The sequence below is a fragment of the Phalacrocorax carbo genome, chromosome 16, assembly GCF_963921805.1.
Source record: "Phalacrocorax carbo chromosome 16, bPhaCar2.1, whole genome shotgun sequence".
In the NCBI taxonomy this organism is placed as follows: Eukaryota; Metazoa; Chordata; class Aves; order Suliformes; family Phalacrocoracidae; genus Phalacrocorax; species Phalacrocorax carbo.
This window is the reverse complement of record NC_087528.1, coordinates 5,477,726-5,505,309: the sequence shown is the minus strand read 5'-3', so window position 1 is coordinate 5,505,309 and position 27,584 is coordinate 5,477,726. Positions and strand designations below refer to the sequence as shown.

At 40.1% G+C, this 27,584-nt stretch overlaps 1 protein-coding gene across 2 annotated transcripts in view; it reads left to right on the top strand.

The window, feature by feature from the left end:
• Positions 1 to 27,584, top strand: part of TEX2 (testis expressed 2) — a 61,251-nt gene that overhangs the window by 18,180 nt on the left and 15,487 nt on the right. For both annotated transcript variants that reach the window (XM_064467000.1, XM_064466999.1), the window contains exons 2-6: positions 11,420 to 13,071; positions 21,126 to 21,326; positions 22,971 to 23,307; positions 24,318 to 24,565; positions 26,932 to 27,078. In XM_064467000.1, coding sequence (XP_064323070.1) covers positions 11,446 to 13,071; positions 21,126 to 21,326; positions 22,971 to 23,307; positions 24,318 to 24,565; positions 26,932 to 27,078 — 2,559 coding nt within the window. In that variant the 5' untranslated portion in view covers positions 11,420 to 11,445. The remainder of the gene's footprint in view (positions 1 to 11,419; positions 13,072 to 21,125; positions 21,327 to 22,970; positions 23,308 to 24,317; positions 24,566 to 26,931; positions 27,079 to 27,584) is intronic.

The following is a 27,584-nucleotide window of genomic DNA, read 5'->3' as shown; positions in this document are numbered from 1 at the left end:
CTAAAGATTTTATAGTGACCTTTAATTTAATCAATGATGCAGACAGCATTTTCAACTGTGGACTAATCCACAGAGGTTTTAGATAATCTTTCATCAGATTAATGAGGAGTTCATTATTTTTTTCATTCCACCGCGATGGGAGGGACAGAGTTACAATGCTGCATAGTTTTATATTCTACCTCGCCATAGGGTGTAATTTTTTAGGTGTAAGCTTTTGATGCTTTATTTCTGTAATAATAGAACATTTTCTATTGAGATGCATGACTTCTGCAGCACCAGCAGATTCTGATTTAGTCTCTCCTCCCTTTAAAAAGAGAGCACATGCAGCAGTTATATATTTATTGCTCAGAATTGTTAACAGACTGGTGGCTTTTTACTCCCATTTGGCTTGTCAGGGTGACTCTGAACAGAGTGCCTCAGCCAGGTAGTAAAGTGGTTTTAGAAGATAAAAGTGGAAAAAGCTGGCTTTAGGCTGTGACAAAAGTTTGCCTTTCTGTGAGTGTGCTCTGGTTTTCATGTGTTCATTTCTAAATCCCTTACTACAGCGAGTTTCAGATCTGAGTCTGTAAACCTTTGTTTATATGGGGCATTTCTCTTCTCTCTCATGGCCAAATTATTTTTTGGGGGTAGTTTTCATGCAAGCAACTAGTTCACCTGGAAAAAATAAGTATTCAAAGGTACTTTATAAAGACAGCAATATATGGTATAGGAAATGACTAAATCTCAAAAACCTGTGATGGAGGGAGAGAGGCGGGATTTGTCTGTGGTTTTATTATCTTGTATTGTTTTGTTGAGGGAATTAGGGAACTAGTAAAAGGTCCCTTTAAACTGTTTAATGCTGAGTGTTTCGGAAGGAAAAGATGGTACTTGTTGCTTGCAATTGTGAATGATAAGCAAGAGTAAAGTAGTTCGTAGGAGGAAACCATATGAATGGAGAAAATACAATGTGCTAGAATTTTTGTTTGTTCTCTTTGTGCCAACTGGGAGTAAACCTTCTTTAATGAAATTACACTCTGGTGCAGTTTGAATCTGCTGCGAAGAGCGGAGGAATATGTTGTTATCATAGAATCATAGAATGTCCTGAGCTGGGAGGGACCCGCAAGGATCATCAAGTCCAACTCCTGTCCCTGCACAGGACAGCCCCAAATTCACACCATGTCTCTGAGGGCCTTGTCCAAGTGCTTCTTGAATATCCCCAGGCTGGTGCCGTGATGCCTCCCTGGGGAGCCTGTTCCAGGGCTCCACCACCCTCTGGGGGAAGAACCTTTTCCTGATATTTCCTAAACCCTCCCTGGCACATCTTCCTGCCATTCTGCCATTCCCTCGGGCCCTACTGAAAGTGTGTGAGTAATCTGGAAAAAAAAAATCCTACCTTATGAGTTGACTGCATGATAAAAGCAACTTTTTGCTATTACAACAGTTCTTTTCACAGTGCTTTACCGACATATATAATACTCAGATTATTGAGGAGCTTTACCAGTAGTATTGCAATTGATTGGGAAACAAACATTAGTAGAGGCTGTGTTGAAACAGAGCCCTTGAAGAGATGCACGTTAAGCAGTTTCTGGGCTCAACTGGTAGCTGACATTAACAATACTCACTCTGTACCTCTTCCAGCTTCTCCTTTGAATTTCAGAGAAGCAGTTCTGTTGCAAAATAAAATTTTACCTATAGCGCTTGGAAAACGCTACACCGATATGATGGCAGGACAGCACCCTCTGTCTAGGCATGTCATCAGGTCTGTTGAACTGCAGAAGTCCTAGCTGACATGTTTCAGCTCCCAGCTCTGGCAGCTTGGAAGCGTTGTGCTAACTACCAGAGGCATGTTTGGCTGGCTAGTTTTCTGCCTCACACTTCAGCAGATTTGCTGCTGCCCTGTTCTTAGTCTAGTGCTGATGCATGTTGCTTCGTTGGAGTCAAGTCCTCTTGGGACTGTGCCTTCCTTCTGGAGGCCAGCAGAGCCCAGACATTGTTCTGTGAATGTGGCCATCAGGTTACAGCCAGAGGGTGAGGATCCTGCGAGTCTCTGCTGTCCTGCAGCTGCGATTCATTCTCTTTGTAGAAAGCTCCTAGTGTTTCTGTGGTTCTATATATTCATGTTTTTTAAAAAATAGATGTCCCAATATGTAGCAAAATCAAGTGATTCTCCTCCACCCACTGTTTACTGTTCGATGACTTACTGCATGATTTGTTTTAAGCTTCAACTTCTTTTATTTCTTCTGTTAGGGGAAATGTTAAATTTCTTGTAAATACCACTTCATTTCAGTGTTCAGCAGAACATTAAATAGGAAGAAGTTAAATTTTTCTGAATTTCTGGACAATGTTTAACTCCTTACCTTTTTGTCTTTGTCAAAATTAAACTGTAGTGCAGCTTGATGAAGGTTTTGGTGTAAGTGATGTATCATGGAAGGAGAATAGGAAAGATTAATTATTAATCTTTTATCAGTGAAGGCAGAGAAACTAATGCAGTAGCTGACCTTTCTTAGGTCTTTGGGGAAAATGTTAAAATAGAATAGATTTGCTTAGCTAACATTAAACAATTTTTATTTGATTATTTTGAAGCATTGTAAATACAAGCTTGTATTAAGGGCCTTATTAGCAGCACCCATCTTAAGGAGTCTTCAAAATTACTTCAATTTTTATTTGCCATTATCATTTTACCTGACCCTTCTGTCCTAGCCTTCAGTAAACAACCCCTCTTATTTATCTCTCTGATAGGTTTATAGTTTTCATTAGAAGTATAATCTCGTTGACAGTACTTTAAAATCTTGCTTAGGATCTTTCATTTAAGTATCCCGAAGTGTACCTAAATGCTGGCTGTTTAACTTGGCTTATTCTTACCTTAAAAGCATTTGCACAGAAATATTTATTTTTTTTTTAAATGAGGCTTAGAGAACTCCTGATGGAGGTACTTTAGATGTTAACCAGCTTAGTTGTCATAACCTGGTTGAACTCTGTTAGAGGTATGCTCTGTGGAAGGTCTGTGTGTGTGTGCTCTAGTCCATAGTGAGTGGCATCATCTATTTTGGCTGTGACCCTAGCGTTGACTTCTGTTGAACGTGCTGGACTGCATTCTTTTAACAGTACTTGATACTGATATAAAATTTTTCATTTTTGTGCTTAGATTTAAAATGCGTATTACTGGGGTTTTGTTCCTCTTTCCCCTCCCTCTGTTTCTCAAATCCAGTTGTGTGAACTTGAAAGGTGAAGCAAAACTTCCTTCTTACTCCTGTTGGAAAGTGAGCTTTGAAGTATTATCTTGGATGGGTAACTAGATCCCTAACACAAAGATTTCATGGGGCTGTTGTGTGATGGTAATTACTAACACTTTCTATGTAGTTCATTTAAAAGTAATGACTAGTGGATGTAAAAGGAATAATAGATGTTAACCATGGGATACGTTAACTTGTGGAGATGCCAGGGGGATTTAATTTGTCGTAATTAGAATTTTGAATGGGGATAGGAAAGGATGTTGACATTGGGATTTTGTATCTTTTTTTTGTCTTTTATGGTATAAATCTGCTGGATAAGATGAAATTTATGTACAGATAATGTTCCAATAGCTGTTTCCCCTGTTTCACTGAGATCATTCTGGGATAAATACATGGGAATTGGCTTTCTAGGCTACTCGTGTGGCAAAGTAGTGGTAATGGATTACTGGAGACATATTTGAGATTTAAACTGTTGCTTAAATAAAGACTGTAAGCAATAAGGATCACTAATACTGTGCTTTGTTTCAAAGGACCTGAAATGAAGTCTTCTAGCTCTTAGCAGAAGGAATTTTGTCTGATGCTGAGAGCTCTGTTATTTATTTTAAATAAGCAAAAAGAATAGCAACAGTCCTCTCATATCCCTCAGTGTTGGAAGGAAGATACTGGTTAAGCCTCTAGTAAATCAAGTGGAATCTATAATTTCTGAGAGCAAACATGAATTTCAGATTCTATTGGCTTGTGCAGGTACTCCCAAATGGGGAGACGCTTAGAGTGCTTCTAGCCTGGTTTGGGAACAGTGGATTAATGCATTAGGGTGGTCCTGTCTATGTTAATGTGAGCTCTTTTGTAGCTCTTCTGTCATACCACATAAATGTTGTAAAGATAGTCTAAAACAAACACACCACTTCTTCCTACCAAATGGAGGACAGATTTAGAGTATGAATCATATATCTGTCTTCAGTCTGACACTTGGAGATGACTATCGAGTAACCCAAAGTAATAATAAGCCCCATTAGTCCTAAAGAAGTACAATTTTCCCCAGTCTAGGTGATGGCAGTTTGCCAAAGCAGGAGGTGCCTGTTGAAAGAGTGGTGGCGCAGAAGGATTATTGGGGAAATCTGAGACACCACCAGTTAAACATCTTTCCCTTTAAACAGTGATGGCAATCTGCATGAAGTCAAATTGTGGCATTATCAGTAATCAAGTTAGTGGCTTCCTGAGTAGTATTTAGGGCTTGTTCTTCCGATGCAACTGACAGATACAGCGGAAAGTATTACAATGCTTATTAATAACCTGTAAGACTTTTTCTTTACTTAGCAGGAAAGGAATTTCTGTTCTGTAGGAAATGCTTTTTTCTGGTCTGTTTAGTAGCAACAAGCAGGGAAAATACCCTGAGAAGTTTTGAACCTTGCTGCAGATTTTCATGAAAGCATTTTATTAATACAGCATACCCTTTATCCCTTGTGTAGATGTTGCAAAAAGCAATGTGATTGGAATAGTTGGCTGTTGCAATATGTGTGAATTTAGTTACCCAATCTGTTGTTTCTCCAACTGAATGATTATGAAAAACATTGACTTGCTACTGACTATCCCTTACTGAATTAGTAAATGTGGCTAAATCGAACTGTATATGACTAGGTAAAATAACCGTGGTGTATGCACCTTCGACATGTTAGTCATTTGACACTGAGGTCCTAGTTTGCTGCTCTGGGCATTGGTTCAATCACTTTCTAAATTGTTAGTGTGAAAATAATTGCTTTGCTTTATCTATGAAGTTGACAGTGTAATTGTCTAAAACAGGCACTAGAGTGTCTTCAAGTACGAATGCTTATAAAAGTTTGCTTTTTCTGATGTAAATATGACTTACTGTAACTCATGTGAGCTCTGAAAGCGTATGCAAACAGAAGTCAATCTCAACATGTTCTCAGGAACTGGAAGAGAACAGGTTATTGTTTTCTACCTGTGAACTTTAAAATGATTAAATTTCAAAAAGGCTAAAGGTACTCAGCTGGGTGCTAAAATACAAGGAATTTCTGTGCAATTCTGAAACAATTCTAGTCCTCAATGTAATGTAAAATTTAAGTGGGGGGTGAATAATTTTGAAACCTTTTGTTTGCATTTAATTTGATTCTCTTTTCTAAAATATTACTAATTTTCCAAATTGACTTAGTTTACACTGATCTTTAGCTTGGATATGAAGTTGCCAAATTACAGTAGGGTAAGGAGAAATTAAGTAATGATGTCACTGGTGTCTGCAAGGACCTGCAGTGATCTGGAGGTTGCTTGGAAGGCAAAAGGACTGAATCCCCTTTCCAAAGGGTTTATGAAGGCATAGTTTGGTTGTTTCTTTGGTCATAGGAAGGGAATTGTTAAGAATATCTGTAGCAGTATACCCCCACCCTCATGCTAGATTTAAATGTGCAATGCCAAAAGTAGCCCAAATAAGTGAACTGCGTGAAAGTGGATGATTTGCTTGCTGGAGCTGAAGTCATGTTGCTCTTCCCCCATTCCCGACTTCCCCTTGACTTAGTTGCTGACTTGTGGTTCCTCTCTAAGATAAGAACCTGTGTCCTGAGACACCATTTTCCACCTTCCAAAGATGTCTAGCCTTGCATGACTCTTCAGTGTTACTTTCCAGGTGGGTACAACAAGTAGGTAACTGTCCTTGTTAGTTGAGGAACTCTATATAGCTTGCAGAATCTGCACTATGCTAGTGGAGGGCCAAATGTCTGATGAGTAGAAGGTGTTTGTTTAAAGTTTTCTTATTGCTAGTCTGGAATTGCACCTGAGTTTGCCTTACAGGGTGAGAAAACAAGTCCAGGTGTGCATTGTGAATAGTGGGTTGTGAACCATGAGACTGAGTAAATGCTGTTAAGCATCCCAGTTGATCCTAGGTGCACCCAAGTATGTATAGCTTGTGAATTTTCTAATTGCTGATAGCCTTCTGATCAGCCACGAGGGTCTGATGCTCTAGCCTTCTTCTGAATCTGCTTTGTGAGCCTGGTCTTCCTTTCCATGTGTGCATGGGCTCCCTACCTCCTCTAGCTTGTGATTGCAACTGGGGTGTCTGTCCGAGGTCAAAATTCAGCCCTGCCCATTTGAAATGCAGAATTAAGACTACTGAAGGGTTGTAAAATAAAGTTCCACTACCATAACCAGAAGTCACATACAAGCAGAAGTATTACAAGAAATTTCTTCCTTTGAGTTTGCTTCTCCCTGTACTGTGGATTGAGCTTTTCTGTGGTTTGCTGGAAAAGCTGTAGATTGTTTGCCTTTAGCTGAGTGACTTCTGCTTTACAAATTGTTGATCTCTTTGTTAGAGAGTGGAATGGGCATGAGCAGGCAACACATTCTGGATAGCTGATGCCCAGTGGTAAAAATACAGTAGTTAAAGTAAACAAGCTGTTTAGACACCTGATAGCACCATAAATACCCTTCCCTCCCCAGTTTCTGAAAAATCAACATGTTTTTGTGAAGCATAAGCTTGATTTCTTCAGTGGTGAAACACTTCTCACCTGGTAAATGAGAGGATGGTTTATATGCCCTCTCTGTGTGCAAAGCAAGCCGACAGTGCGCCGTGTGTTTTCTCAGTGCTGTGAAGTAAGTAGGTGGTTTCTGGGGCTCAGCTGAAGATGGATGGGATGTGTGTTTGTCCACTGCAGGGAAAAGAAAGAGGGTTTGTGAGTTCTGGAGAGGGCTGTTTATGCTGTTGGGCGAAGGGACAGATTGCCTGCGTGCTTGGGCTATTTTTGTGAACGCTCCCAGTTAGTCATTCCTGGCGTAGGTAAGAGCACGTGTTACTGTAGCGACAGTCATAAAAGGTGTCACGGCCTGACTTGGCCCAGCGCTGGCCAACACCTGGTCTCTCCCTGGGTGTCCCTGTTCGTCAGCAGGTGCATCACAGCGTGGTGGAGACGTGTTGTCATCTGGGTAAAAACGCGTCCTCGGCTCCTGCGCCGTGCTGCCTCGCCACTCTGCAGGGAAGGGATGGGCAAGAAATACTTTCTATTCCCAGGCAGCGTGCGTGCGCTGTTCACCTGGCTTGTTTCCTGTTGTTGTAGCGCTTTAAAAGCAATGCCTGTAGGTGAGGGTTAGAAATCGCTCTTTTGTGGCTGATGGGGGGGTGAGGTGCCTTAACATAAGAAGTGGAAGTGGTGGCAGTTGGTTCACAACTCTCATTCCACCCTGCAAAAACATCCAAAGTTCAAACCTTTGGGGGAAAGGAATTATTTTCCAAGCAGCCTCCTTCCCTTCCAGGTAGTTTCATGTTCTGAATAATTTGAAGCTTGAAGATCTAAGATCACTATTCCGGCCTGCCTGCCACATAAATAAAACTGATACCTTACATCTTCAGAATGAACAACAGAAAAACAGATAGAAAGAGGCAGCCAGAGAAGGTGGGGAGAGTGTGGCTTTCAAAATAAGGCTCAATGAAAACATCTGTTTCTGCAATATTGATGTAATCTGCAAACAGTTGCTTCAAAATTGTGCCCCTTCAAACGGGGAGGCTGGGAACACCAGGTCTTCAAACAGCTGGGAGAGGAGTCGCGGAGTAGGAAACAGGGGAAGCAATGAGTGAGGAAAACGTAGCCAGGAATCAGTAAGAAGTGAATCTGTTAGAATGATTTAAGGGGTACAAACATATCATTCAAGAACCTGATGAAATATCTTTATTATCAAAAGTGAACACCTAGTGGAAGAGCTGTCAGTAGCGATAGCAGTGGAAGAAGTCAGGGATGTTATTGTTGTATTCACTGTGGAAAAGCTGCTCAGCATCTACTTTGAAAAAAATAAACCCAAATCGTTCACAATAAAAAAAAGAGAAATTGTGCTCTGGAATGGATGAGAAACAGTGGGCCTGCCCAGAGCAGGGGAGTATCTCCCCTATCCTGTGTCTGTGGGGGAGAAATTACTCTCAGTAGGATATCTGGTGTGTTGAGAGGGGTTAGAGCTGTTAAAAGCTTTGAATAATGGAGAGAGCACGCTACTGTTTTAATTACAATTGATATTCAGAATGCCTATAATGAAATACCTGCTGTTGGCCAAAACACATGTGCTCTCTTAAGTAAATAGAATTGCAATATTTCTCCTGTATTGTACACTGCTTTTAACGTACTAATTGTTTGCAAATGTGATACAAGCTACAGCTTTGAACAGCTGTGCTTGGGGAAAGCATGAACTGCCTTGTAGCAAAGCCAGCCTATAAACAGAATTGATTTAGAAAGGCTGAAAATTATTATTTGCTGAAATAAAAATAGTAGTTCCTGGAAACCAGTGCCCTGAACTGAAATATCACTTGGGCCAGATGTTGAGGGCGTGGAAACTACAGAGTTATCTTGTAAATCATGGGCTGAGGATGCCAAAGTGAAAGCAGTTGGATTATGTTAATGTTCTGCTGCTGCCATGTTGATAGTGCTGATTTAAGAATGTGCTTTTATAAGGCATAATTTGTGGTATAGTAACATGTTTAAGGGTAGGCAAATATTGGCTAATCAAGAATTTCCTTCCTTTCTGTGTTAACGATGTAAAAAAAAAACCCCAAACCAAAGCCAACTTGCTTGTTCAGTAAGCAGTAAAATCTTTTTTCCGTACATTTGGTGTGTGCAAGTAAACTTCATCTGTTTCAGGTAATTAGCAGTGCATTAGCACGACATGGCAACTCATGTTTAAACACAAGGTAATTAACTGTACAGTGTAAACATAGTGTGCTAAAGAGCTAACCAAAACCATGACTTCCTAGCTGATCGAGAATAACACGCTCAATGTTATTTGGGGGTGAGGGGAGTAGTTAATATTTTTCTCCTGTGTTGCTAGATTATTGATACATGGTTAGTGCCAAATGGGCAGAAGAGAAAGGGTCAGACTGTTCAAGCTGATGCCAACAGCATTGTGTGCAAGTGCAGCTCTTGCTGGAAGCTTTTTTTGGTTCTTTGAACCCAGACTGGCTCCCTGACATATGCAGCAGAACTGGGACTGAAAATGGAAATTAACATTTCTGGAGTCTTTGCACGAAGCAGGGTAGAGTCCAGCTCCTTCTGTACAACTGGATTGGGAAGCACACAAATGCTAGAAGCAAGGAATATACCACTCAATAGTTTAGGAGCCATAAAATGGACAACTCTAGTGGGTACAAAGTTGTGGACAGATATTAGCTTCTGTTCCAACATTACTGGATAAGGTGGGTAACAAAGATCTGTTTTAAAATGCTTAGCCCAGCTCGTTTTACTGACAGGTTAAAGAATGTTTACATGAACAGCTCCATTAGCAAGTATAAAGGGCCACAACCTTTAGTAGGAAGATGATGACAGAACAGGTGGCACTGGCTTGCTGGATTATACAGTCTGATACCACAACTGTTTGGGAAGTGCACATTTCTTCACCACCACATAATCATTCTTCTGAACTGCTCTTTAAGCATCAGCAAAGGCCTCTCATTAATTCAGCTTGACAGTTTGATTACAGCATTTTAACAGCTTCTGAAAAATAATTCAGTTACTGAAGTGGTAAACTTGCTGCCTTGACAATGAAGATCAAGTGGTGCCTCACAGCCGGAAAGGCAGAGCTACTCTTGTAATTCCTGATCCATCTTTGTGTATGGTCACCAGTGCCTTGGTTCAAATGTGTGATGTTTCCTCTCCATGTAAATATATGCTAAGTCCACTTTCATGGGTCAATAAAATTCTTGAAATAATGTAAAAGGCAGTATGTTAGTGTATTTATTGCATAAGCAGCCTATGCATACCAATCTGATCAGAAATTGGTATTTTCAAAGAGTACTATTGCTGTTTTAGTGAGAAGAACAGTTGCCTCTACTGAAGCGTCCTTACACATAATTACAGCAAAACTGCTAGCAGTAATAAATTCTTTGGGTTTATACATTATCTGAGACAGATCTCAAACATGCTGTATCTGCAGAAGTTTGACCCACATCTTTTTGACAACAGTTAGTTTGATACTGTCCATTATTGAAATGTTTGAAGCTACTTCATCTTGCTGTACTGGGAATCTGCTAAAATACATTTGTAAAAGGTATCTAGTCCTGGAATACAGGAGGATAACTTTCAAGTTCTGTCCAATTACCCTTTGTTTTGCCTGCAATTATTGGACTGTTGTGTATCCTGATCATTTGTCCATAGCTTGCAAAACCTGGAGAGACAAAGACTACATAGAATCATAGAATCATTTAGGTTAAAAAAGACCCTTAAGATCATCAAGTCCAACCATAAACCATGATAGCACACATGATAAAACATAATTTAAATCTCTACTTCCTATAGACCAATAGAGAAGGTACTATCCCACACAGGAAGGCTTTTACATATTTCTGACCTTGCTTTGAGTTTCAAATTTGCTTTCTTTAAAAGAAATAGAAAGCATTAATTATTGTATGTACAAGGAACTGAGAGTTAGGAGTGAAGAATTTCAGTGTGCTGGGGTGCGACAGGGCTTCTGGAACTCAGAAGTGCATTTAGTGGGGAGAAGAGGGAGGTGGTGCTTTAGAGATGAACTATCATTTCAGAAAACTTGAGGGTAATTTTAACAGCACAGCGCTTCTTAATATTGCCATTTTGTGCTATGTGGAAATATGTTAACTAGCAAACAGTAAACTAGATCTGTAATTTCGAGCATAAGTATCTTCTGCTTGTTGGTTTGGTGGGGTTTTTTGGGTTGTGGGTGGTTGGGGTTTTTTTGTTTTGGTTTTGTTGGTTGTTTTTTTTTTTTTCTTTTTTACCTAAAGTTGTGTGAGATTCTTCCTTCAAGATCATTTAAGAGAATGTGGTAATGCTCTCCATGCCTATCCATGATCACCAGTTGTCCTAAGCATGGCTTACTTATGTCTTTGTCTTGTCTTGTATCTTTGTAGAAACTTGTCTTTGTACTACAAAACCTTGCCTTTTTTTGAATCTGTTCTTGCATTCAGTGATACTGAGAATGAGGTAGTTAAGCAGATGTGAAGGGGGTATTAAATAAAATATAGATATATTTTATGCAATGAAATCTACAGTCAGTTTCTTTAGTAAGAGTCCATAATATAACTAGCCAGCTTTAAATCCAGTGAGATGAAGAACATCCAGATTGTTTTAATTTTTAACTGACTGACCTGTTGTGTGTAACCTCTCTGTTATGTTTGGCTTAAGGCTTGAAAATAAGCATGTTTGAAGGGGAGAAAAAAATGCATTTAATATAGTATTATGTTTTCTTCACAGACTCTGATACATCTCTGGGACCTGCAATGACAAGTCATAACAGTAGCCATGCAGAGAAAACCGGTGAAATGTCCTCAAAGCAGTCAGCACCAAAAGTGCAGGTCCAGCGATCTGTCTCCCGAGAAACCATCACTATTCATTTCTCTGCATTTGGGAAGGAGGAAGAAGAGGAGGAAGAGGAGTTTAAGGAATTTCTTGATGAGGAACTAGATGACCAAAGCATTGTAACAGCACTTGAAGCCAAGGAAGACCTCTGCTTTGAGCATACCGGCCATGATTTTTCTGGTCCAGCTACCTCGCTTAACGTGGCCAACTCCGCATCACTACTGTCCTCATCGCCTGCAGTTCTGTCAACTGCAGAAACTGTAAAGCTGTTGGATTCTCTTTCCACATCCCAAGTATTCAGTGCAGTGCCACTAGTCCTGTCTCCATCATCACACACATGTCATACAGTTAGCTTATCAGGTACACCACCTGTGGAACAGAAATCCAGCCTGTCATCTTCCCCATCCTCATCCCCTTCCAGATCAGTTGTCTGCTCTAGTGGATCATCCACAGTTTCTAGTTCAAAGCCTTTTAAAGGTTTAGTCAAGTCCCTTTCAACAGATGTGGAACCAAAAGAACCCACCCCACCGATGCGACATAGACAGTTAATGAAAACCTTAGTGAAATCTCTGTCTACAGATACTTCTAAACAAGAATCTGAAGCTGTGTCTTACAGGCCACCCGACTCGAAATTGAACTTACATCTGTTCAAACAGTTCACTCAACCTCGAGCTACAGGTGGTGATTCTAAAACTGCTCCCTCATCTCCATTAACATCTCCCTCTGACACTCGTTCCTTTTTTAAAGTACCTGAAATGGAGGCTAAAATTGAAGATACTAAAAGACGCCTTTCTGAAGTAATCTATGAGCCTTTTCAGCTGCTCAGTAAAATAATGGGTGATGAAAGTAGTAGCCACAGGCCCAAAGCCTTATCTTCAAGTGCTTCAGAACTCTCAAACCTTTCCAGTTTGAATGGCCATTTGGAAAGCAATAACAACTACAGCATTAAGGAAGAAGAATGTGATTCTGAAGGGGACTTCTATGGAAGCGACTCTAACCTGAATAAGAACGATCAGTCAAAAGCGGCTGAGGAACATGCAAAAGAGACAGAGACCAAAAGCTCTCAGTCTGCAAGCACAAAGGACGTGAGTTCGAAAACTTCACTCGTACTTGAAAAATGTTCGTTGTCTGCACTAGCAAGCAGAGAGGATGAGGAGTTTTGTGAACTGTATTCTGAAGACTTTTCCTTGCTAGAGGATGAAAGCAAAACTGATAAACCTACTGAAACTTTGGTCGATCCAGAGATGACTGAGGAAAATGGTACTATGCTCAGCAGTGAAGATGAAAATAATCCATACGTGCAGCAGCCTAAAATACCAGTGAAAACTTTATACTTCTTAACACTGTTAGTCTATGCTTACTTTATTATCCCTCTCCCTGGCTACTTAAGTGGACTCTTACTTGGAATGGCCCTTGGATTTATGATAGCTGTCTGTGTGATTTGGCTTCTTACTCCACGTACTCATGAATATCTCAAATTGCATAAAAGTATGAAAAAGCAATGGAATACAGGAGCTCTAGACATCAAAGAACCTGAAATACTGAAGGTGAGGTCATGGCATTTTGTGCGCGCACGTATGTGCATTATTTTGGGTAGAAATAGTAAACTAGATTTATTCTGAAGGTATAAATGAGCTGAATTATCCCCATTTGCAAATATTGTTTTAGCAGCAGGTGGCTTTGGCAGGGGCACAAATGATTTAGTATCCAAGAATATATAAGACTTCAGTGTCCTTAAGTATTAGTAGAAAACCAGAATTGCTTCAAAAGAAAAAGGGCAAGTGGTTTTGCTGATGGATTTGAAATGATCCAGCTGAACTACTGAGGGCAAGTAGTGTCAGTGTTTATCGTGTAAAATAACACTTGTGTTTGAAGCTGCATCTTGGGAGACGTATTTTGTTTCTGGGGTTTTTTACTATCTAGGCAGTAATTTGTCTGTCTTGTCTGTTCAGCCTAAGCAAATTCAAAAGCGTTGTGTTCAAGTAAAGCATAGATAGTTGGAGAGCATGTGGATTATCCTCAAATGCTAGCTAATTAGAATGGGAGGAGGAATGAGTGATGAAAGGGATGCTCGTGGGTTACGATGTCTGTGGTGCTGCATGCAGGTATCTTGAATATTGTACTGTATAATATGGGTTACAGTTCAGTAAAATGTGTGCCTGAGAGCTGTGTTTTAAATCAAGCTCTTAGAAAATATATCCTCCCTCCCCTTTGTCCTTCCTCACCTCCACTTCTTGTTCAGATACTGCAAGTTGCTGTCACTTCATACGTCCGGCATGTTGCTGTCTGCCCAGTTGTGATCCACGCAACCACTCACTTCAGTAGCTTTGTGCTTCTTCGTACGATGTGCTTCATCGTACGTAGAAACTGTACGATGAGTGGTTAAAGTCCCTTGGTTTGTTCAGCTGGAGCAGAGGAGGCCGAGGGCAGCCCTCATGGCGCTCTGCAGCTTCCTCCCAAGGGGAGGAGGAGGGGCAGGGCTGGTCTCTTCTCTCTAGTGACCAACAACAGGACCCGAGGGAATGGCAGGAAGATGTGCCAGGGGAGGGTTAGGCTGGGCATTAGGGAAAGGTTCTTCCCCCAGAGGGTGGTGGAGCCCTGGCACAGGCTCCCCAGGGAGGCATCACGGCACCAGCCTGGGGATATTCAAGAAGCACTTGGACAAGGCCCTCAGAGACATGAGGTGAATTTGGGGTTGTCCTGTGCAGGGACAGGAGTTGAACTTGGTCCTTGCGGGTCCCTCCCAGCTCAGGACATTCTAATGTCTTCAGACATTCTAATTCCTTGTCCCTGTTGTGCCTCACCTGATCTCCATCTGTGATGAATTAAAATACTATTTTCTTAATTGCAGAATTCTGAATGATAAAGCATCTCCTAGTTTCTGATGGGCAAAAGAAGCATTTCAGAATGATAGTGGTATAACCCTCATTTGATATCACTTGCTTATCGGAGTATTTGTGAATGCTTTCTTGTATCTGTGTAAATATTAAATCCATCCTGAGCTTTCTGAAGGTGCATCTCCAGTTGTGTAACAGCACAAAGGCTGCATGAATTTAAATTCATATAGTATTGGTTATATGCTGTAGAATCTATAGTGTCTTGGCAGCTAATCTCATGTATCTTTAAGTAACTGAAAAGTTAGAGAAATGGGGTATAAAAGCCAACTTTTGCCAAATACAAAAAGCAATTGTATGTATGCCCAGCCCTGATGTTGGTGTTCCCTGTTTTTCTTGAATGTTACGAGTTGTGGTCTTTGCTGTTGTGAATGTAGACTGAACAATCCTGTCTGCTCAATTGATTTACCTGCTGCTTACATGTACAAATCTTCACAAACTTTTAAGTTCTGTCCTTGTTAATTAGGTGCTGAGACCCTGCCTATAAATTTGCCTTGATACTTGAAAGCTGGTAAAGATCCTGATGCTCAGTGTTGGCTGGTGTTAAGATGGCTCTTTGAGGTCTTAGCTGCTATTCAGGAACCTTTAAACTATATTCTGGTGCATTTATCGAGGAGATACATTTTACGAGAATGGCTGTAGGCAAGAAATGAGCTGTGCAGAGAAGTCTATATGAATGTAGATTAATGATTTGTATGATGTGATAAGTATTTCTTGCACTCATTAACACACAAAGTAATAGTCTTTAATATGTAAAGCCCTATAAAAGGGCTTTTTAATGCTTCAGGAGTTTAAAAACCAGCTCAGTGCCCATATTGTAGTGAAACGTAATGTAATGTGATTTAGCAGATTACAAGTTATTATTCCCCCTTCATACAACTATTTTCTATTTGCCTCTTCAAAATGAGCACTGTACAGTTTAGATCCTCTGAAAAATGAGACAAAGATTTAGTCTGTAACAAAACTCATGTGAATATAGGAAAATCAAACTTGATGCTCTTGCATGAAGGTGTTCTCTTCAGGGCTTGGTCTTGTATTCTGGCCTGAACTGCTTTCATGCCATTATGATAAACGCTATGAGTAAGATCCCTTTATGGGGCTCTAGGAGTTGGGATTCTGCCAAACTGCTGTCAGGCTGTGTTTTTACAAGAATGTGTGCATTCTTCCCCATGTAAATACTGTCTGAGAAGTTTGCGTTTCCCTGCTTTCAAGGACTAGGGGAAAATTCCCATCAGCAATTGCCAAAATACCTGAACATTAATATTGTCTTCCCCAATATTGTTTCTTTACAATGTTGAAGAATAACACTGTCATGCTGGTTACTGTGTGCGTCTGTAGATTTCTGTACTTATTTCACTCAAATGTCTTTGGTGTTGGAGGGAGAAAATCCCCCCCCAGCCAGAAAATGCACACAAACCACCTCCATCTTCAGTCCGTGTTTTCCTTATCTTCCTCCCTTAGCCTTCAGTTCTCTAGATTCCTTTTCCTTTTCTTCTCTGTCCACATTTTTTATTCTTTTTTTTTAATGCATTTGTCTTATCTAGCTTCCTTATTGGCCTTTTCAAGTGTGTGTTCCTTTGTGTTGTGCTGGCTGATACAAAAGGTTTTAAGTAACAGCTAAAATGGAAATCATAAATTTACCATTTCCATTAGAAAAAACTTTTATGAGAAGGCCATGTTGGCAGTGCCTGCTGGAGAAATGAAGCTTTCTGAACCACAGCTGTACAGAAAGAGACAGCTTTTTACCAGCACGCTGCTCCTGAATATCACTCGGGATTTCTCATTTGATGGTGGCCTCTGGCAGGCAAGTGTGTTTTCCCGTTAAGGTGATGGTTACTTTGGCCCATGTTAGACCTTTTTTGTGTCTTTATTTTCCCTGTCAATAAAAGCTCAAAAAGCTGCAATACATTTTTCCTCATTTATCAAGCAAAATACTATTGAAGTATTATAAAATAGCAGTAATGAGAGGGATGCAAATACAACTGATGTGATTTGAGTGATCAACAGTCTTCCAAGAATTTTGGTGCTGGAGGATTTGATTATATCATTTAACGATAATGGATATTAATCAATCTGTTAATAGCACTAAGAAACTCTGGGGGCAGTTGTAATCCAGATTTGGGCTTGTATTGTGAAATTGACCCGTCGATTCTTTTATTTATGTATTTGACAATATCCTAGAAGTAATGATTTTTATTTTTACTTGCAGACCTGGTCTGTGCCCCGGGCCCTCTGGATCCTTTTAAAGAATCTTTTGCAGTTCCCCCCATCTCCCCTCCCAGGTTGAGGTGTAAAATGCCTGAGAACTTAAACTAAATAACATTAAAAAGTCAATACTCTACAGGGCCTGACTCTGCAGTTTTTACTCTCATGACTTACTCTGTTGAACTGCAGTTTGACTAAAAAATTTGCAGCCCAGAGTCATGAAAAGTAAGAAGTAAACCGGGGTGGGCCTTTTGAAGCCGTTCATGGAAGCGCTTGTGTTCCGTAGACCCGTGCGTTCCCGGAGGGCCGGTTCAGTTGATAGCGCTGCCGTGACAGAGGTGACGTGCTGCACTCTGAAAGCCAGTTCAGTCTCTGCTGCTGAACAAACAGGCCAGATCCTGTTAGCGCGTGTATGAGCTTTTGAATAGTAACTGTGACCTTTGCTATAAAAGCCATGCTGCCCAATGTTCTAACCGGATACTTTTTCAGGTTAGTTACCAAACCAATGGTGAGGCACTTTCTCCTAATTTCAGCTGTGAATTCAGAGCAACTGCTGACCTTTATAAACGGAGATCACAGGATCAGTGTAAATGGCAAGCAGCTGCAGAGTAGCATATGACTATGGTCATTGTCCTCCCTGAATTACTAAATTTCTTATTTTAACAACTTTGCTAACACAAAAAGACCCATCATACAGTCACTCCTCTCCTACACAAGGAAATCCATTGTTGCTTCAATAGTTTGGGAAAATTCATCTGTTGCTAGTGTGTTATGGTAACGTAACTTCTCTGTTTAGATGCATTGCAAAACGGTTTCCGTAGGCTGTGAATCTTTGGTTCCAATTTGTTTTTGCAAAGAAGTATTTCTGATAAAATTGTTCTTAAAATGCAGGAACTTTGGAATTAATTTTGGGGTTTCTTGGATAACCCTCTCAAAAAATGTTTTTTTTTGCTAGATGAAACAATTTACAAAAATAGAAATTGCTGAAGTGAAAAGGCATATGGTGTCATTTCCCCTGATAATGGGGGGGGGGGGGAATTCCTGCAGCTGGCACAGATTTTCAGATTCATTAATAGAGTGAAGAACCCTAATTTGATGAAGTATTAACATTTCACTCTCGGCCATGCAATGTTTCTCTGTGTTCCAAGCTATTTTGTAAGTTGAGTGCAAAAAGGAAACAGGGCATCCTTAGAAATTAGGAAACTAAAAATTTATGTGCAAGGAGGATTTGTAGTAATGGGGTATGCTATCTTTTTCATCCTGGCTATTGGCTAGGTACTGTCTGAAAATAAAATCCCAAATGTTTGAATTTAAAATTCTGTATTTTGTTATTTGGCCTATGCCTTAAATACATGAAGCAACCAAGCTCATCCTTGTCTACAAATCACTATGTAGGCTGCTGTTTTAGGCAGAAAATGCATTTATCTTTTGTCAGTTTTAGATTTTGAACATTCAGTACCGTAGGCAGCTGGAAATCATTTTAAGTCTTGGACAGGTTCTTCAGTCTCTAATAACCTGATGGCTGTGCTATGAGAAGCAGCATTTGCACTTCTCTTGGGTTTGTTACGTACAGCGAGCGGGTGGGCGGCAGTACAGGATTTGAGAATTGTGTGTTTGGCAGATTATACAGCTAATCCATTTGTTTGAAGTGGAAAGCCTGGGCGTATGGTAGGGATCAGAAAACAGGTGGGACTTCCCAAGGCTCCTGAATGCTGAAAGAGAAGCGGGACAATACAAACTGAGGAGGCAGAGATTCTGTTTTGTGTATTTTTGCCCTTTAAATTCAGTGTGTCTTGCTGCTGCTGGGAAGAAGGTGGTGATCTTCAAAAGGGCCTCTCCTCTGCTGTTTAGTTGTGTAGGGTAAGGAAAACTTCTGGCAGAAAGTCTGGTATCGGCACTGTTACAGAAGAAACGGGATAGGGAGGGAAGGTGCTGGTCGGGTGGATGACATACCATATGGATTCAGACTCCTGTGCTACCAGAGGTTCACTGGACTTGGTTAAATCACTTAATGTAGCTTGGGCCTCATGCCTTCACGGATATGGCTATGGCATCTCAGTACATGCTGGAGGGATGAAATTAAATGTGACTATAAGGGTGTCGGATAACAGCAGTATAGTAGCTGAGAAGGTACAACAAAGTTGCACATCTGATGTGTGTCACAAGGGGTTCATGTCGTCTCAGCTTTTCATTTTTGAAGCTATGTTCATGGATTTTTACTTCTCACTATGGTACACGGCAGTCAAGAGAATGATGTGTAAATTTCACCTTGTTTTCATTGCTCCGTGTCCTCTGTTCTGACACCAGAACTTGAGCTGAAAACTCCAGCCAGTTCCATCTCAAGCAGGATGTTAAGGAATCTTCAAGTGTACCCTGACCTTCCTTTTTGGGTACCACACATACCTGGAGGTTTCCAACCCTCCTATTGAAAATAAATCATAGCTTATTACAGTTGTAAAAAAAGCTCATGTGGCTAAGCTTTATGTAAAAATCCACTTTCCAAGTGTCCCTTTCTCTTTGTGCCAACTTGTGTGGTCTTTGGCTGAATCGCCTTGCAAGAGAAGGCAATAAACTTTTGAGGCAGCGATTTTTTGTCTGTACATTTGCCTGGCTGCAGGCTCCAGACTTTGGCGTCTGAGCTAGAAATAGCTTGGAGATGTGATCGCGGGGCAGGTGGGAGTCTCTCCAGAGATCTCTGGGCCATATGGATGTTCCAGTCCTGCACAGAGTGAACGGTTCACAGCGGCTTTAGGCAACTCATGTGGTGTCCTTGTGCTTCAGTAAGTCCAGCTGGAGTTCCTGGCTCAAAATTAATTGCTGTCTGCTCAAAGATGTCTTGGCTTAATAATTTCTAGGAAGGAAATGGGATGTGCTCAAATATACATCAACCCTGCTGTGCAGAACCTTGATAGTTTATAGAAAACTCTTCCTCATGCATTGTATTTCCTATATGGTAGCTGTAATAACCCAGTGTAAGCAGAAAACCCAAACACAAAGCTTCTTCAAAGAGCATGTGTTTGTGTAGGTATTTTTGTTAATAAAAGAGGTAGTCTGCTTTGGAGCTGAGCAAAGTTGAATAACTTAATCTTTCCTGAACACAAAAGAAATGCTAATTTATCTAGGTGTTCCAGGGTTTATAGTGAAAATGGAGCTAAATGTTGAAGTAAGCAAAACATAGGTATCATTGTTACTATGGCACCTAAGAATGAGTATGCTATCTACTTTGAGAAATTATATGGCACTGAAGCATTAAAATAAATTTTACATATCATAGAATCATTAAGGTTGGAAAAGACCTCTAGGATCTTCAAGTCCAACTGTCAACCCAACACCACCATGTCTCCTAAACCATGCCCTGAAGTGCTACGACTGCACATTTTTTTGAACACCTCCAGGGATGGTGACTCCACCACCTGCATGTGTGGGTGGAAACTTCTTAAGTTAAAATGTTGCAGTAATTCCTGGGTTGTTTTGCATAAGGTAGTTACAACTTTTTTGTTTTGAAGAATACTAGGGATGTTCATTCAGTTCTCCCCTCCTCCCAGCAGCAGGTGCTCTCCCCCCTACTATACTCACCTAGGCATTTATAAAGATGCCTTTTTACTTTATGCTCTGGGGTACATCTATTTAAGTCTATCTCTTTTGCTTTCTGTTGATATTGATGAATATTGAGTGTGCCAAGTTAAGGTTTTGATGTGCAGGTAGAAGTAATTATCAAAGTATGTTGTAGGGCAGGTTAAGAGAAGGAAAACTTGTTCTCCTTGAATGAGTATTCTGGCTTGTTTTCTGCCCCATTTATCATTCATTTTCTGTAAGCAGACGTTAGAGGAGTAACATCACCCCCATGGATAGTCAGCACTTACGGGCTTGTTACAGCAGGGCTGGTTTGTTTGTTTTCTGTTTCTTTCACGGCACAGAATTGAATGAAATTTGATCCCCACATGTATGACTCCTGTCTTGTAACTGGGCAGTTACACAACTTGTTAAATAATGTTAACTGGTGATGGTGTGTTAAAACAAACTCCATTGTGGTCTTCCACTCAGTCCTTAATTATTCATGATTAAAATGTCAGTGCTGTCTATAAGCAGACACACTGTTTGCTCTGCCTTGACTGTTGGCGATTAAAGTGTCCGTGTTTGCTGTAAGCAGACAGGCTGCTCTGCAGCATGCTCTTACAGCCTGGCTGCCTTGTGGTTCTTCCCAGCAAGCCTGTGTCTCCAGATCTCACAGCATTTCATGAAGATGAGGTAGAAGGGCATTGCACTACATAAAAATTATTTACTTGGAAAAACAAATTGTGTGCTTGGGATGCAGTGCTCATCTCATGCTCCATCAGTTTGGTGCTACCTCATTTAGGGCATTTACTGCTTTGTTGTGTCTGGACAATAAGTGACATAACTTTGGCAAAAGCTTGAATAATTATTTAAAACTTTGATGTATGCGCTGTACTTGGTTTTCCAGGAGCTTTTAAAAGCCTGTTAACAACTGTTTTCTTCTCTAGGGATGGATGAATGAAATTTATAATTATGATCCAGAAACATACCATGCTACGTTGACTCACTCTGTCTATGTGCGACTCGAAGGAAGCACCTTAAGACTTTCAAAACCCAATAAAAATATTTCTAGAAGGGCTGTGTACAATGAGCCAAAGCCTGAAGTCACATATGTCAGCCAGAAAATTTATGAACTTACAGAAAGCAAGGTGAGTGTGCCTCACTTATATCTGATTTTAACAAAGAATACTTTGAAACTTATTTTTAGCTGTTTTTTGGTCCTCTAGTTTCATGTGCTGTCATTATGTAAACAAAACTGTTGTCGTGACTAACTTGCAAAAGATTGTGCTGGGGAGGAATATTGAGCAGGATTTAGAAAAAAGATTACGTATTTACACAGTAAAGGAAAAGCATGAGTTTCCTCTGTCAGTTCAAAGCAGAAGTTAACACATGGGACTTTAGAGAATTGTTCCCCATACATTAGATTACTGCGCGACTGTTCTGAAGTTTATGCCAAAATGCATAATCTGGTGGTTGTCTCTATCCCAAGGCCATTCAGACAATACTTGCATTTCACTGGAATGGGGGGAACCTACATTGTATAGGGATATAAAAGAGGAGAGCAAGAGGTGGCTGGAACAGACAGGACTCGCTGTTGATAGCCAGTGTCTGGGGAATGAAATTTTTGCAGTTGGAAGAGTGCATCAAGAATAATGCTGGGACAGTTCTTCTACATGTTATTTGCCTCCCTCAAATCTGTGAAGAGTTGCCATGTGAAGTTGATTCCATTGGCTTTGTATTAAGTAATACATCGATACCCCATTATTAAAAGAATGGATTTTTTTAATGTGCTGCATCAATAGAGGGCCTCGGCAGTACAGATGTAGGAGGAAACTATGCTTCAGTTGACTGTGGGAGTTGGAGGGAGAGAGCGGCCAAGGCGACAGTGAGGAAAACCTCCCTTTGTTTTCCTGAATCGGTATGGGACAGGAGTTGCTGTCAGCTCTGCTTTCCATTGAAGGAAGAAGGTGGAAAAGATAAAGCAAAAACTTAGATTCCTGCCTGGTGCAGGTTTTCCCATCATGAAGACAAGCAAGGCTTATCACGTGCTACAAGAGCACTTGACTGACAGTTGTCCTCCATGGTATCTTAGAAAAATTTCCAGTACTTCCCGCTCCCTCCACCCCCAGTTGGTTGCAAAAGTGCTGGCTGCCCTGAATATAATAAGCAAATTATGACTGTTCTCCAAGGTATTTACCCACAGTTTTTGGAGAATTCCGGTAAATTCAGCCCCTATATTAGAATTTTTAACTCTTATTATTCTTCTCATCACTTTCATTGTCTCAGTTCTCTCTGAATGTACTGAATTTAGAATATAATTTATATAAAGGAATAAAATAACTTTTATTCCTTGATGCTTACATACTTGATGTGACTATTTTCTGCTTCAAACATTCAATTTCATGAGGTAGGCCTGAAAAGTTGAGTTTTAAAACTCAGTTTACATTCTCATTACCTACTCTGTGGTCACAGAAATAAGGTTCTTGTTTTTTTCTATTTTTTTTTCTCCATAACTATGAGAATAAGATCTTTTAAATGAAAACTGAGTTTCTCCACATGATTGTAGATGTCTAAGCTACTTGAATGGTACTCGTTTTAGTTCCAAGGCTATGGCTCACCAAAGACCTAGTGACAGCAGTGGATTGGACAACAACCAGCCGAGTCAGTTACACCCAGCAGATCCAATGTAGGATCTGTATCTCTCATGTTCTTATGTTCTTTTATGTGACTAGAGAAGCATAGAAGATACAACTGAAAAGTACGTTAAATTAACGCTTTCATTTATCCTTCAGATTTCCCTGGTTCCTAAGAGTTTGGCACGAAAACGGATTTGGAATAAGAAGTACCCTATTTGCATTGAACTTGCTAGACAGGATGACTTTATGGCAAAGGCCCAGACTGATAAAGAGAATACAGAGGAAAAATTACCTGCTGAAAAAGTGGACTTAAACAATGAAGAATCCAAGAAACCTCAGGATGGAGCAAAGTCCACTAGCCAAAAGGATCAAGTGCTTTATCTCTTTGGAAGGACAGGTAGGGAGAAGGAGGAATGGTTCAGAAGGTTTCTTCTCGCGTCCAGGATGAAATCTGAAGGAAAGAAGCCATCCAGCTTATGTGGGAGCAAGTCAGGTATGCAAATTTTGTATTCTAGTAAAAGTGTGTGTTAAAAGAAATAAACCAAAGTTATGTTTCCCCAGTGGTAGTTATAGCAACTGTGGAGCCATAGTGATCTTTACAGACAAATAATACTAAAGACACTCTTCTGCTCCTTATCTTGGCCTCTCATTCCCACCTTTCCACCTTGCCTTTTCCTCTCTTGGCTATATGCTTGGCTTTATGCCATCAACTATTCTTACTGTATTACCCATTCTTCCTCCTCCATTTTTCCTTCCACATCAGTCTTCTGTAAAGACTAAAGAGCTTTCTCATGAGTTAATGTCACAAGGAAACACATTTTTGTGTTTAAATAAAAAGTCCTGCGCTAAGATATATATCTGAACCAATAAACATGTTAGTCTACAGTATTAATCAAATGTTTGAAATATTAATTTAAAACTGTCCTCTGATATGATTTTAAATTTAAATGACTCATGCTTTTCTGTCTTCTCTGAAAAAGCCTTTTAAAAATTGCTTAGCATCATCGTTTCTGGCACATAACTTCTTGAAAAGCAGATGCAGAATTAATGACTAATTAAAATTCTAATAGCTACATGCTTTTGACAGTCCTTTAAATTGTAACAGCCTATAATTAAATTCAAGAAAAAGAAGTTTAGTTATAGGTACATTTTAATCACCTGACTGATTTTAGGCATTCCCCAGCAGGGCTGCAGTATGTTATACATATGTGAGCGTCCATCATTAAATATGCTATTGATCAGGTGAGTTTTCCAGTCTCACATCCTGCTGAGTGCTGAATCGTACCAGATTTTGACTAATTTGGGTTTAGGACCACCTAAGCCCACGGTAGTGGAATTTACTTTTACCCTTCAAAATGAGAAAGCACTACTCTGAATGGTCTTTTTTCAGAATAAATTATATCTGGAAGCTAATTTTGTTCCTTTAAGTGTTTGATCATACACTCTGCTATTTGATTGTGAGGTTCCTTTTCTGTTAAACAGGTATTATTTCTTTTAATTTAGGGATATTGCCAACACACAGTAGAACCGACAGCCAATCTGGGGTTCTCACGCACAGCCGAAGCAGCAGCAAGGGAAGCACAGAAGAAATTGCAACCCAGCCAAAGCACAAGGATCTGGCTGGCCACGTGCGTCAGAAAATGCTTCTGGACTACAGTATTTATATGGCAAAGTGTGTTCCACATGAAAAGAAAAGCCCTTCAGGTAGTCCAGTCCTCAGTGCAGATAGCAGCCCTACAGCTGTGAAAAAGGTAATACTTTTCTCCCAAAAAGATGCATCAGAAGTGGTGACGTATTTTACCTTAACTACTACTTTAAAAATTAGTTATATAGAAAGAAAAATTAATTTATTTAACTACAGGTTGGACCTAAACTTTATGTAAAGTCACTGTGGGTTTTCATGCTTGCCAGTTCCCTGTTGACCCGTTTCTTCTTAATGTAACATGCAGGTTTGATTTCTTATCACCCAGGAACATCGCTGGTTTTTTCTAGCCTTTGCAGTGTCTTGTACCTAAAAGATTGTAGAGCTGAAGGCAATATGGCTGTAGATTGTCTTCATTAGGAATGCACAGGTGTGCCCTAAAAACCATTGGTCCCAAAAGAACTTACATATTATGTTTAAGATTAGAACAAACAAACAATCAAACAAAATTCCACAAACCTCACTCCCTCATAGTAGTAAAAGTTTTTTTTTTCTGTGTTTATTCTAAAGTAGATTGAGCTAAAAGCACATTTTTGAGGTCCTGGCTTGTTGAAACAATTCAAGCGGAATTTTTAGTACTTGGTAGTAAAATTGATCTTCGTTTTCTGCTCATTGTGGATGCTGTTTGTAGCAGGTTTTCAGTGCAGATATTACACTATAAAAGCTATTTTCAGCCCCACGTTTGGCTTCGCTCATGCACTATGGATCACATGAAGCAATGCTTTTTGTCTTGTCCCTGAGAACTGTTTTTCTGTTGCATGTTTCAGAAAATGTTTAACCTCTTCAGTTCTTCTCAAGGGTGATGTCCTGGCCCTGTTGCCATGAATAGGGTTAGGAACGTGCCTTTAGTGTGTATCTGGTCCTCTGGCTGTGGCTTTGACAATAGTGGTGCAGTTTTGACTGCATTGTACCTGCTGCTTGGGTTGGTGGAGGGACAGAAGTGGAATTCTATAGGCTACAGCTTGATTTGGACAGCCTTGCTCAAAAAGACATAAGGCATGGATGGATGGATTGTATGGTTTTCATTTTTTAAATGTCTTTTAAAGCAACACTAAATGGCTGATGTGTTGGTATTGTGTAGTACATAGCAGCATAATAGTGAACAATGTCTATAGCTCCGACTAATCCTTTGGCCTCTTGGACTGCATTTGAATCACTCTTAATAAACAGAACCTTGATATTAAGTATGACACTCTTAATAAATTGATCCTTAATTTTAAGTATGATCAACATTCATTTAAAAGGTGTTATTCATGTCATGCATCTTTGTTGCCAGATGCAACATTTAGAAATGTAGAATATTTAGAAAGGAATAGGAAGCCATGGTATAGCGTACAAATAAACACATCGTTTGTTCCCCCAGGAAAAAAAGATATTCTAGCCCCCGACAACCCCTGAAGCAGTGATGAGTTAGCTGCTGAATCTGGCACGTGTCAGAAATCATTCTATAAATAGATCAACAGTGCTGGCAGGAGACTTGCGTCACAGCAGAAGCTACTAACCCAGCAATTCTGCCTGCGTGGGGCTGCAGCCATTGGGAGCAGTTGTTGCCAAGAAATTATGTTCAGAATGGTAGCATCTACCTGACTCCTCTTAGAAAGCACTGTTTTTCTGCTGGCTTCAGGATTTCTGCCTCTAATAATGAGAGGCAAATTCTCCTTTCATTGCAGGCAGTTGAAAGGCATTAGGTACGTTGTCTTTCCTTGACGGTAATCTCCTGGTTTAAATGAAATACATGATAGCATGTACACACCCAAAATTATTTCAGCTGCCTTTGCTTTCATGTCTATAGTCAGTGATGCAACATCTGAACGTGTATCTCCAAGTGTTTTGAGACCAAGCCATAATCCTCTTGGACTGTAAACAAAATCTTCAATGCAGCAGAAGGAACAATACGGTTTCCTGAATCCTATATACAAGCACTGGAAGGAAGAATTTGTTTCCCTGTTCTGCATTTGTTTATCATCTATTTGTGATGTTTCTGAACTGGATTTTAGGACGTAAGATTGGGTCTTGCTTTCCTATTTTTTGATAAAACAAAAGAAGAGTAGGGTAGCTGTTCTAGATCTTACTGGGAAGACAGAGTGTCTTTACTACAGGCACATTTCTAAGTCTGCCTACTCTGGGTTTATCTGCTTTTTCTGCCAGAGGTTAAGTTACATACAACTTTCTCATTTCATTGCCAGAGGTGAATCTATCTATTCAGTCTCATTCACTATGTTGCATGTCAGGATGATGACAAGAAAGCTCATGTCAGGCCAGCTGATGCTGTTGTAAAGCTGCTGTCTGTGTGGAGCATTTAGCGTCCTTAGCTAAGCTGGGCTATAACACTGAACTTTCTGATGTAAATGAGGCCTTTTCTGACCTTTAGTTTCTAGAATTTATAGAGCTGAATAACCTGCTCTGTGTTTTCAGTTACCAGATGCCCATGTGGAAGATGAAGAAGAACAGGAAGCCTGGGTGAATGCTTTGCTTGGAAGAATATTTTGGGATTTTTTAGGAGAAAAGTATTGGTCTGATCTAGTGTCAAAGAAGATCCAAATGAAACTTAGCAAAATAAAGGTAACTAATCTGGAGACTTGCACTACACATTCCACAAATAAACACACAGAGTTTAAAACAGTAGAAGAAATGCTTATTTCACATTTGTATGTAAAAGACAAGTAAATAAATGTGATGCAGATTTCCAGTTCAGTTTTGCTATCTGTTTCACTGTCGGATCTCAACATGTTAACTTTGCTGCTTCAGTTTCAAATAATCTACAGCTGAATTAACTATTTGTGTCTGTGAATTTTTTATGTAAAAGGTAGAAGTATTATTGTATTTACTTCCGGGATAAATAGAACTGGTTCTAAGTCATGAAACCTGCTTTGGGAAATAATAGATTGCCTTTAAGATGGAGGAGATCAGGGAACCACAATTCTAATGTGTTCCTATTAACTTCAGAGGTACACTGCTTGCTGGAGAGCTCAGTGGGAGTAACAGTGAGGAAGAGAGCTGTCTGTGGGGTGATGGGATGTAATTGTGCATCAACTGCTTAAGCTCAAAGGGCGAAGGGAGGAGTGAGG